The sequence below is a fragment of the Lasioglossum baleicum genome, chromosome 15, assembly GCF_051020765.1.
Source record: "Lasioglossum baleicum chromosome 15, iyLasBale1, whole genome shotgun sequence".
Taxonomy (NCBI): Eukaryota; Metazoa; Arthropoda; class Insecta; order Hymenoptera; family Halictidae; genus Lasioglossum; species Lasioglossum baleicum.
Window position 1 is genome coordinate 2,001,629 of NC_134943.1, and position 12,747 is coordinate 2,014,375.

The following is a 12,747-nucleotide window of genomic DNA, read 5'->3' on the forward strand; positions in this document are numbered from 1 at the left end:
GAAGCGTGTAAACCGAGCTGCAGTACGGAACTTCCTCCGAGTGACGTTGATGACTTACCCTCCCGCGGTCAGCTCGTTAATCAAGCAGCTGAGCACGAGTTCAGGTGTGAAAAGGCGAACGAGAGAGAGAGAGAAAAGACACACATAGAGAAACACATTACGCACAAGTTTCAATGGAGATGTTCATCATCAAATTATGCAATACTCGAACAATTATGCTACCAACGAAATTAGCCATGTCCTTCACAAACATGGAGGTCGAAGCTTTGCAACCTTCTTTTCGTCTGAAATTTCATTTCTGCGAATAATATGAGTTAAAAAGGTTATACGACGGAAATTATACAACGTTCCAATTTTCGAGATGTCACCACGTTTAGTTTAATATCGATTATGGTAATCGATCGATGTGGTAATGGAAATGTTACACAGTACATTCTCAGCTATTTTGACTAAAAACTATGACTTTTTGGGAATTTATATACATTGATGGAATCACTTATTTCATCATTCAATTATTTCTAATATTACTATTTTTATATCTGATACTACAGGGTGACAAGAAATAACGGAGTTAATCATTTCTTATTATAATTCTGTCACATTGACGAATTTTGAAAAACCAAATAATAACAACCATAACATGGACCTTTAGTATTCATACATTTAAGAAGTTTCGTGTCTTGAAATTTTCGGCAATGGGCCGCACCTCTTCTGGCGTCATTCGGTTCCACTCCTGGTACAGAGATTTTTTCAATGACTCCAAATTTTTATGGGGCCGAGCACAGGCCCTGGCCTCCAAAATCGACCACACGCTGTAGTCCATCGGTGTTGAGATTCGGTGAGTACGGCGGCCATTCCACAGATGTGATGAAACCTGGAAAATGGGCTTTGCACCACTCCTGAGTCGTTTTCGCCCTGTGGGCCGGCGCGGAATCCTGCTGTAACGTCCATTCCGGATCGCCGAGGTGCTGTTGGGCCCACAGAAGTACAACGGCTTCGAGAATGTCCCGTCGATACACTTCTTGGTTGAGTTTGACTCCTTGATCCACGAAAACCGTAGCAAATCCCATTTTCCAGGTTTCATCACATCTGCGGAATGGCCGCCGTACTCACCGGATCTCAACTATATGAACTCCAGCGTTTGGTCGATTTTGGAGGCCAGGGCCTGTGCTCGGCCCCATAAAAGTTTCGAGTCGCTGAAAAAATCTCTGCGCCGGGTGTGGGACCGAATGACGCCAGAAGTGCTGCGGCTCATAGCCGAAAATTTCAAAACACGTTTGAGCCTCTGAATCGGCTCAAAGGGTGGCCACTTCGAAACTCCTTAAATATATGAATACTAAAAGTCTATGTTATGGTTGTTATCATTTGGTTTTTCAAAATTCGTCGATTTGACAGAATTATAATAAGAAATGTTTAACTCCGTTATTTCTTGTCACCCTGTATTTATAGCAAGTTAATTGGAACAGTTTCTTATTGAGAAAATGTGCGTCTTTCTACCTTGACTGACAATGTGAGGTTCGCCGATCATATTGTTAAGTATATTATATACACTAGTGATGCAGTAAATACTACAGAAACTATTTTAGATATTTTGAATGGTTTATATTCTTGCTTTCAGGCCTCAACTAAAATGTGAAAGTATTTAGAAAACACGATTAATGCTGTTTTTTTACGTGATTACAAAATACTTTTCTATGGCTATTATCGACACTTTGTACATCAATGTCAATTGGTATAAATATTCTCAAATTTAAAGTTATTAAACAAGATAAATGTCTTCTTCCGTGACACAAAAGTGAAGCATTTATTATGAACTTGTGAATATCTCAAAATGCATCATTTTCGAGTTCAGAACGTTCAGTTTCCAATTTTGTAAAACTAGATGCTAAAGTAATGTATCCACGAGAATATGAGAAACCATTTGATAAACGAAATTTCAGATGAAAAAAGAAAACATAATTCTTCGATTATTATTACCATAAAGAACAAGCACATTCATTAATGCAACATCATTTTCGGAAACTTTGAGGAAAGTTTCATTTGAAATTTTCAATAATTGTCAGTGTTGGGTGAATATTTCTTCAAGATCTACGAATATTGATAGATAATAAATAATGGAAAAATGCGTTTGCAATACGTTGAAGCAATGCTTATCTTGAAAACGATTTTTTTTATAAATTCTTCAACAACGATAAACAATTCAATGCAATTCTAATTTATTTTAATTTTATTATATGATGCATATAACCGTGCTTATAAAATTCGTAATTAATAGTTAAAATGAGGTTGTACACTTTTAACTACGATTAAGCAAAAGTGGCATTTCTCAATAAAAACTGAATGTTAATAAGAAATGGCTAGATAAATTAATTTCAATTATTATACATAATGAAAAATTGAGACATTAGACACAATTTATCAACTTTTAATCTTGAAGTAGAAAAATTAACCCTTCACTCGCACTTTGTGTAATTCAAAATTTCGTATCGTAGAATAGTTTATATAGATAAAAATAAAGAGCGTATAAGAAATAAAATTGAAGTGGAAATTCTGAATAAATTCTTACAAATAATACACAACGAAATGCCATTTTTGTATAGAAATAATTATGTTTCATTAACTCTGCTGCTACCCAACACTGGTTATGTTCCACGCTTAAAATGAAGTATTATTGATCTACTGAAACGCTTATTCTTGATTGCATACAGCTTAAGCATACTACGTCTTTTTTAGTAGGTTTTATTTCAATTTTATCCTTTAAATCATTTACGATTCTACCAAAAATCCATGCGCACGTACATACACTCGAATTCCCAGCACATTTCCGATCATGATTTCTTTATAATTGCCTGTTTACAATTATTATAAATGATAAAAAATGAAAAGGTTAAAAATTCTTTTATATCAAATATTTCAAACTTTTTGAAACGTTTCAAATGTTATTACTTCCAATCTGTTCTATCATTTTGCACAGTTTCGTAGAGATTATTATAGAACAATCCCGAGTCCCCCCTAGTTAGGTCAAGCTGTTGTAACAAATAAACTGACAAAGTATTAGGAGAAGAATGGCGGATGAGAAACAAAGCTATGCTAGAACACGCGTGTATGTAGGTACGGACGAACACGGAAAAACTGAAATGAAAGAGAAGGAAGTTTCTATGAAGACAAATATTTCGTTGTTTATTTGTACTGTCTATCCGTAAACTGAGATACGTACCTTAAACTTGGCATGCTCTTTCCTTTTATTAAATTCGTAGGGTGTTTAATGTGATCGACATCCTTTGCTTCGAAGATTTTCGAAGCTGTCGATGTGGGTCTCGTTAAATGATCATCCCCTGTATCAAGACTTCTATGGGTATCCTGAGACGAAAATTATATATTGAATTACATTTGCTGAAACATTACAAAAATACAGCGTGTCTCCCTATAATCCTGCTTTCAGGATTTTTTCTTATAATCGTGACGTTATTTTCCTCATGATACCCATTTTCAGCTCTCTAGACGGGGATAAAGAAGCAACAAAACAGAAACGAGCCGTTAGCCAATGAAACGATCGCATAATCATATTGCCGCCCTCTATAATTGTGTTATGAGCCCCGAGCAGTGCGATTATAAGGAGGTCATACTGTATTGCGAATATTTATTACTGAGTTCTAACAGTTATTTTCATCTTAAAAATAATGGTTCCAACATTTACCATTATTGTTAGGCAAACTTACAATTAGGAGAACTGCATATATCACAGTTCCATTAAACAAAATTAGATTGAATCATAAAATTTGTCTTTTACAATTACAATTGTCTCTAACGATGTCGCTTCTCTACTTAAACAATTTCAAAATATGTTAATAAGTCTTAATTAAACATTGTGTGCATTTATATCCATTGAAATGTATTTATCTAACTTCTGCAAGTGTAGATAAATGAATATTTCTTGGTATTGTTATGCCAGATAGTGTATCGTTCACTATTGTTATAGTATAATAAACATTAAACGATTACTTCATGAGATAACTATTACACAGAAATATTTGATAAAAGTGGTGCTCAATGTCCAGGCATAAATTGCTACGATTCATAAATATTCCAAAACATTATTTTAAATTAATTCAAAACGAAATGTAACAGAAACAACACGAACAAGATGCATGTGAAGAATATTTACATGTAAAAAATTTATGTTGATACTTTTTCTCGTGATGGAAAGCAATCTTTCGAATATATCGATCCAAGGATTGTTTAACCTAATTAACAGATCGATCGAGAACTTGCCACGTCAATCTTCAATGGTTATCTCAGGGGTTGTGATTTATGGTAGTAGGGTTGAGCGAATCAGATGATACTTAACGTCACATCGAAATCGATTCACGCAATAATAGAATTTTCCAAATATCGTTATGAATTGTCCAACAAATAGCAGCCTCGGGCCAAATATTCATAAATTGTTCGTTAACAGAACATTAGTTAATTTCCCAGTGTATTTTAAAAATATTTCTTTTGTTGTACCCAATGTTTGTATATGAAGAAGTGTGGATGAGACATTGTAAATGGAAAATGTGATAAATATGTTAAGAGCAGTTGAATTTTTAAAATCGTTGTATGTCGTCTGACGATTTCAATAACCGTAGAATTAATCAAAATGGTAGAAAAGCAATACTACTTGACAGTCAATCAATTTTAACCGATTATATGATCCTGATTTGTTTTTTCTGGTGGGTATTGTGCCTGTGTGTGAGTAGATAATTAGATAATATATGATAGAAAAGGTAATTGTATATCGTGCATATGAGTAAATACGATTTACACGAAAAATGGTAGGTGTCCATTCAGAGAGAGAGCAAAAGTGTAGAAAATATAATCGAAGTCGCCAGATTAAAACTTGTGTCCCCACTCTACCTTCCCTTTCTACGACGCTATTCCCCTGCTTCCGCCGCAGCCCAGTTACGAGAGGGTAACCTTTCCCCCTAACTTCGTGCTCTCTCCGTTCATCTGGCGACTCTGAATATAATAGACTCAAATAGTCTGTGATATCTACAGGCATTTATAGTGAAGAAACGTGTGTGTGATTCTCATTCTTTTATATTCTTAACCTTAGGACAGCGGTACGTACGTAAGTTACTTTTGACTTACTTTTTCAAAGATTTCATTTTATTTCTTATTTTGTGGGCTTTTGCGAAAAATTATTAAATAAATTCTTTCAATGAATTTTCTTTAAGCCACGTTCAATACTAAGAGTCCAATAGAAGAGAAACAATAAAGAGAACAATAAAGTCCCCGATAAGATTCGACTGTCCAGGATTAAAATAAAACTGTATACACAGGGTGTGCAACGGAAATTTCTGGAAGAAAAGATCTTGATTGGTTTGTCAATAAATAAATAAACAAAACTTTTACAAATATTGCACAACAATTTTACAACTTAGAAATGTTTGAGAAGCATTTGAATAATAAGTATCTGAGTAATCACCTGGTCGAATAACATTTTCGGATCCTCTTGGCCAATTTTTTCAAGTGCCTTTTCTGATTTAGACAACAATTTCGTTTCGACAAACGCCTTCAGATCAGCCATTTTCATTCTTTTCTTCTTTTCACTGCCCCGTCTTGTGTGATTCGTTTCGCAGTCTTGTCCTGCGGAAATACTTTGTCAAATAGCCGGAAACACTCCACTTGAAACGGCAAGGATAATTAATGTTTATGCACACCAGTTAGTATAGTCACTTCTCGAACCTCTGGTACTTCTATCAAATCCTTCGCTACGTCTTTCTTTTTACTTTCAGGACTTTGATAAATCGATACTTCAATCTTCGGGATGGGTAAGGAATTGCTACGGCGACGTGGCATCTGTTGTACTGATGTTTCTTCGTTGATCATGCGTAATCTGAGAACAAATCATTGAAAATTTAATAAAGTGGGCAACATAACTCACATGAATATTGTCATGAACACTCGAAAAATATTTTATAAACAAGAGTTTGCTTTCTCATTATTATTATTATGATTACTATTATTATTATTTATTTACTGCTTTAAACCATAAAAGGTTTATATATTTTTGTCTGGAATAATTTTCTCGTAATTTAAAATATATTGGCCGCGTAATTGCCAAGAGCAATTTTGAAGTTGCTCAAATGGTCAATTAAATGAGTATTTTAGTATTATTCTTTTTAAATATCGCAGTTTGTCAGTGAAAAGAAATAATTACCGATGGTATAAAAATTGTAGAGCCCAATGAACTCCTTCCTCCTGCCACTGGGAGACGAAAAGGCACCTCAGAACAGCTACGTCAAGAAAACTGGCAGCTCGGACGTCCATGTCAACGACAACACTATTTAGGGGTCCTGCGGTACTAGATTCACTGATACCAACTTTTTGAGACCCCGATGATTTTGATTTCGTAGTATCCTGAGATTCTTTCTCCATTTTATGGTGTTTATCTGTCTTTTCCTTCTCTGTACCTTTACTAAACGAATAGCTGCCATTTGAATCATATTACGTCGCAGCTAATTAACACTAGACTCCGGATGTTTATACAAAATAAAAAGTTTGTGCAACAATTGTAAGACGCAGGAGCTAAATATAAATTTATACTCTTCATTAATAATTTTAATGTGGTGAAAATAATATATTCATACTCTTAAAGTCTTTCAATATTTTCACTATTTTAAATTGCATTTGCTCGATTTTTGTTATAAGTGCATAAAATCCGGAGTCTACTGATGACTTTATTGAAGTTCGGTATTTTTGGAATGGAACAGTAGTGAATGTGTTGAGCAAGCGTAAAGCAAATCCAAATTACTAACCCCATGCTTATAGTTTTCTCCTGATATGATTTGCAAGCATCGATTCCCGAAATTGCTGTAACTTGTTCTATCGTTAATGTGGATTTCGAGTAATCGTCTGTTCGTCCCATGGCTACGTGAAATATGCTTCCTTGGCCCTAAAGTTATTTAAAAATTGCTTGACTAAAGTGGAAAAGATATACACGACAGCAATCGAAGCAAGAACAAAGTAAAATCGTCTGGAACTTGATAAGGTCAAGTCTAAAATAGAAGAATTTGAATTATTCTTTACCCCATCGAGTGCTTTTTCCGATTCGCTTAGTGATGGTAATCTGAAGATAACCTGGTAAAAGTATTTGATTATTTTATCAATCGTAACACGTGAAGTCAATCAAAATATGCTTGTCTGGTAAACTCACTACATGTTCATCCTCTGCACCTGAACTTTCTTCTGGAATCGTCTCGGGGAATATGGTATCCTTCGGGGATGATACCCAAGTATTCTGCCAACAAAATGGATTATGTTATGGATATTTGTAAATTTCTTAATTTTGAAATATTTTATAAAAACTGCATTTTTGAGAAAATGCAGTCCTTATAAATTAATATTTTAATTGCTACACAGAATCCATATGTTCACAATTATATGAAAGCCTAACTGAAACTCTTAGAATATCTTTTAAATAATAACATCTCATGTTCATCTAATGTTTCTATGAAATATTGACGTTTGAAAATATCTTGAAGATAATAAAATCTCATATTCATCTAATTTTCCTATGAAATATTGACGTTTGAAAATTGCAAATGTAGATTCAACAGCACTACAGTCTCTATTCATGGCATGGTTAAAACATATATTTCACTTACGTCATCATCTGATTGCTTCGTCTGTTTATCAATACTTTGGTCCGAAAAAGCACTAACTGACTGGCTGGGTGGACTTTCAACATCTGAGAATTGTATAATAAGTTCGCTTAAAATGAACATAAAGCTTACAGTTTTAAGTGATCAATTAAAAGACCAATTGATTTGAACTAATCGCTCAAATTATATACAAGGTGTCATCGATCTGGTGGTACAAGCCGCAAGGAGGTCTCGGAAGGAGGACATGTACCCCCAGATCGGTGACGCTCTTTATATCATTGGTATTTGAGACATGTAGGAAGTATCACATGCAAAAAGAAAATAAGAAGAGCTTACTTCCTCCGACGAATACATCGTCGGATATCTGATGTTGCTTAGAAGACTTAAAAGAACGATTCCATAAAGCTTGCGGCTTAATCCTACAGTGAGCGGTAAAGCATGTTGTGTCTGGGTGTCGACATTCGCATAAGGCTGTCCATATTTTTAAGCCGTTCTCTAACCGTAAGTTCGTTTTGAAATCGATGTCTTTTAGATGATTGCACAGAGGTGCGAAGAGGTAGACAAATAGCTGTCGAAAGTAAAGATCCAGTAAAGAACAGCTGAAATGTTCAGTTCTATTTACAACTAGACTGCAGATCTTTGTACAAAATGAAACTTGTCCGTATCATTTTCTCATTAATTTCCAATTATATTAACTTCATGTTTGAAGAAAATTTTTATTTTGCATGATGATCCGCAGTCTTAGTTACTTTATTTCAATTGAAGGGTGGCACACGCTGAGTGTTAATCATTGACTATAATGAATAGACTGCTTTATGCATTTATAGCAGAATTGAGTAGAAAATTCAAAATTGTTGAAAAATTTTAAAGATCGAAGACGTCAATACATGATTTCTCCTTCTATTGAAATCATTAATGGAAGAAATAACATTCTGTTTGGTTTCTATCTCTTGCAATCGATGCAGACAATTTTTATTTTGCATAAAGATCCGCATTCTAATAATGAATAACTTAATGAACAGTTTGAAAAATACTCACGGTCATAGTGGGTATAGAAAACAAGTAATAAAATGGATTTCCAGTGTCGGGTTCACTCTCGGAGCACTCTTCAGCAGCGTCGAGGAGTATCCAATGAAGAATGTAAAGAAGCGTCGTTTCCATAGCGCCGAGAGTTTGGAAATCCTTCCTTAAAGATTAATAGGAGCGATTTTCGGGTGACAAGGAAAACAAACACATTTTATAGATGGAAAGTACAAAGGCAAACCCACCTATTGTGCAGGTGATTGGCCGTGGCATGGAGAACGTAGGGAAGAGCGGCTTGGATCAAATGCCACCGTGGCACGGTGCCCAATAGCCGGTTCAAGCTGGGTGTCAGATCATTGCGGAGATTCTGAACCAACACCTTCTCGAGAGACTACAAGCAGACGATCAAACGACGTTTCAAATATCCATAACTAACGGGAACTAATTTAGTCAATGGACTCTTGACATGACAACGATTTCGGCTTCGCTTAGTACAGTAGAACCTCAATCGTTGCACGAAACCGGACCGAAATGCGTGCAATAACCGAGGTGTGCCACGAAAGAGGTAATCAATCACACGATCTGTTTTCACAATCCCCACCACGAGTTGTTGGAAGTTCTAACTGTTTTGCAACGATTGTGAGTGTAGAAGGACTTAAATAAAAATTCACTTTATTATTCAATAGAATTTTCACATTGAAAACATCATATATTCTTAGATTTTTATGATATTTTACTGTTTTATGCTTCACCCAGCCACTTTCTTTACAAATATAGAAAAGTCCTATTGTACTACTCTGTTCAAACGTTCGTAGAATGATTTTTTTACTACCATCTCAATAATGGTCGATAATGTTCAGGTGATAAATACTGTTTACGGTCTTACCCATAAACAGAATCAATTTCACGAGCCTGAGATAAGCGTTCGCTTATGGCACAAGGCTAGTATGCCCATATATCTCTCGGTCGCCTCGCGTCCAGGAAAATGTAGTGCGATCTTTTTGGAGAATAATGAGTATTTCCCAAATTAATATTAATCATGAATTAATGCGAAGTTTCTCGTGAATCTGTGGAAAATGGGAGCTCAAGTGGATGGCATGGTAAAATCAACATACGGAGAGAGTGCTATGAAGATTGAAATCAATCACAAATGCGTGAAAAGGTTTCAAGAAGGAAGAGAAAGAAAGGAAATCGGTGGACACTTTATCGTGATAACGTGCTGGCTCACACGTTCATCCTTGTGCGAAAATTCGCACGTTTTAACGCGATTGTTCTTGATCCATATTCACCTGACCCAGTAAGACTTTTTTTGATTTACGAAGATAGAAAATGGCAAGGAAGACGTATGGGCGACGTTGAAACAATACAACGGGAAATGATTAAATTCTTTAACAGCGTTTCACAAGATCTCCAGCACTGTTTTCAACGAGGGAAACATCATTGGAGCGCGTGACTGTACTTACACGTTAACACGAAAGGGGATCATGTGCTTTGGTGGGGACGCCATCGATTTTGAAGAAAATTGAAACACCGAATTTTTTGGAGAGGATTCTACGAACTTTTTGAACAAAGTAGCATTGTGCGAGGGTCAGCCAATAAGTTCGTTACATGGAAATGAAGACCGCCATGTTTAATACATTGTTGTAGGTAAACAACGAACAAACGAATTTTTTATGTTCATATTGTCAGAGCTGAAGAAAATATTTAAGTGGATTCCTTTAAGTGGACTACATACCCTATATAAAATGAGTATGTATGCAATTACATAGATGGTCTGTAGACTGTGGGTTTTACGCATTTATGGCTAAAGTAGGTGATACGCAAAATAGTAAAAATATTAGAACAATCTATAAATGTTTATGCAATTTAGGTAAGAAATGTATATTTTGCATAAAAATCCACAGTCTAATGGTAAATGTTTAAATAATTCAGAATACTAACCGTGCAAGCTTCCTTCGTCTCCTACGTATGCATTGAAATATAAACAATCGATATTAGTATATATAATGCTTCGAGACATAGTAAAAATAGGGTTGTAAAATAGTAAAAAGGTAAGACAAAGGAGCAAGAGGAAAGAAAGTACTTGCGACAATAATAAAATGCAAAGCTACATATTACTACGTCATACGATCGATAAATTGATATAAACATATGTACTGATAGAATTGGTGCTGAAATTATTTACATATGAGAAACTATATAAATATAGTTTCTCTGGTACTGTGGTATAACAAATCTGAAAAATGCAGTGAAACTACGATTCAATACCACTATCATACCAAAACGGTGCTAAAAGGTGTATAAAACTGTCCGTTCGACTTATAACATTATTATTTTTCCAATCTAAAACCATGCCTACGCCTAGGAGGTTCTACTAAAATTACAATGCGTAGGAAGTATAGAATACCATACTGTTATCAGTTAAAAATTAAACTGAGAAATAAATGTCAGGATATATAACATTATTCTTTTACTGTAATATAAGGATTCATCATGACAGCTGTTTGTATTTCATGAATTTTAACATGCAGAAAAGCATTAGTAGGTAATATTTTCTGCAAGTAGTGAACTATTTCTAGTGATGGTCGTTCGATATTTTTGCTTGCAAGTTTCCAAGCAATTCAATCATATTCAATCATGTTCGTATTGGTCTATCAGACTTGAAGAAAATGAAAATAAATATTTTTATAAAATATCAAACTGGGCAGACCGTTCAGCTTACGGTTACCGTGGATATGTTTGAACTACTCATTGGAAAAATATAAGGTGATGGTTACAGTGGATACGTGTTCCGACGAACTGAAAGTAGATATAAAACTGCTGTAGATGTTTTACATAACGTTAGTATAATGTTTTTAAACGTTTGTAATTTTGTTAGTTTTGTAAACAAGGTCGTATTTGGCTCTTTTGACGGATCAATTAGAGTGTTAGCGTGTTAGAAAACGAATCCTCTGTAAACTAGAGCGATTCGAAGTGACTGCTAGTCCATCACCAACTATTTCTAAGAGTTTCGTCGGAATCATTGAATAGTAAATATGGCAAGCATTGGGAACAGGCATCAAGCTTAGCGAACTTACATGATGGCCTGGCGCGTGTTGACAGAACTGCAGATGACACGTGGAGGCGGCAGCGCAGAGGAGGTTACTTTGTTAGTGCAGGTGGGGTAGGTATGGGAAAACAAAGGGGGTTGATGGGACACAGTTGGCAAGGAATTTTGCACGACATGAAATCCCTGTGTAATACTTTTAGATAAACCAATTTCTTCGAATTCTTCAAATTTTGATGCAGTCTTCAAGACATGTCTAATATTTTTTCAATAACGTTCAAGTATTTCTAAACAGTATTTGTTTGAAATTTCAGTTTCAGCAGTGCCGAATACTTTGGCGTTCGATTTCATGAGTGCAAAAAGCTTGAACACATTGTTCTAAACAACTTAACGCAATCTTGTCAATAGCGCATTGCATTTTCACCTGAGTTTCATAGATTTGTCCCTGTTAATCTTAGCCACACAGAAAATCCTTATTATCGCAATCGTTTTTCCGTGGTATGTACATTGCACAGAAATATGTTCAGAAATAAACATTCATACTAGTTGAATTTTTTAAAGCGAGATAATAGTCTGCATGCATTTGTTTGTGATAGGTCTTAAACTGCTTTGGTTCAAATCGTACAGATATAAAGAAATTGTTTTGTTTTGATATACTTTTACAGAAAATCAACTTGTATAATAAATGCACTTTGTTTAATGCATGATGCACACTTCCAAGAGAATACACAAAAAATTTATGCTTGTTAAATACCTTGCTGGAAGTTATAATTAATTTTTCATATGATTTCTATGGACATACACACACTCGTTCTTTTCATTCTTTCACAAATGAGGAAATATCTATACAATAAATGAAAATTTTTACCGTGCATAATGCCTCGTGTAGCTTGCCTAATTTCGCACGTATAAATGGCCTGTGAACATAAGCATAACAATTAAATCGGTTTAAAATGACCAGTAGCGAAATTATCCTATTTAATGAATTAATAAGCCTCTTTGTGTTAATAACCCTCTACGAAGGAAATATAA

The 12,747-nt window shown here is 34.9% G+C and overlaps 1 protein-coding gene across 16 annotated transcripts in view; it reads right to left on the reverse strand.

The window, feature by feature from the left end:
- Unc80 (unc80, NALCN channel complex subunit) overlaps positions 1–12,747 on the reverse strand; it is a 50,843-nt gene that overhangs the window by 36,963 nt on the left and 1,133 nt on the right. For 13 of the 16 annotated variants that reach the window (XM_076439458.1, XM_076439472.1, XM_076439460.1 and 10 more), the window contains exons 4-18: positions 12,584–12,632; positions 11,747–11,773; positions 10,611–10,631; positions 8,915–9,060; positions 8,685–8,832; positions 7,983–8,214; positions 7,650–7,732; positions 7,199–7,282; positions 7,072–7,122; positions 6,801–6,937; positions 6,203–6,460; positions 5,703–5,878; positions 5,468–5,628; positions 3,218–3,360; positions 59–88 (exon numbers count right to left, since the gene is read on the reverse strand). In XM_076439458.1, coding sequence (XP_076295573.1) covers positions 59–88; positions 3,218–3,360; positions 5,468–5,628; positions 5,703–5,878; positions 6,203–6,460; positions 6,801–6,937; positions 7,072–7,122; positions 7,199–7,282; positions 7,650–7,732; positions 7,983–8,214; positions 8,685–8,832; positions 8,915–9,060; positions 10,611–10,631; positions 11,747–11,773; positions 12,584–12,632 — 1,746 coding nt within the window. Of the gene's footprint in view, positions 1–58; positions 89–3,217; positions 3,361–5,467; positions 5,629–5,702; positions 5,879–6,202; positions 6,461–6,800; positions 6,938–7,071; positions 7,123–7,198; positions 7,283–7,649; positions 7,733–7,982; positions 8,215–8,684; positions 8,833–8,914; positions 9,061–10,610; positions 10,632–11,746; positions 11,774–12,583; positions 12,633–12,747 lie in introns of those variants that run through there. The other 3 variants (XM_076439459.1, XM_076439466.1, XM_076439471.1) reach the window with 3 other exon arrangements.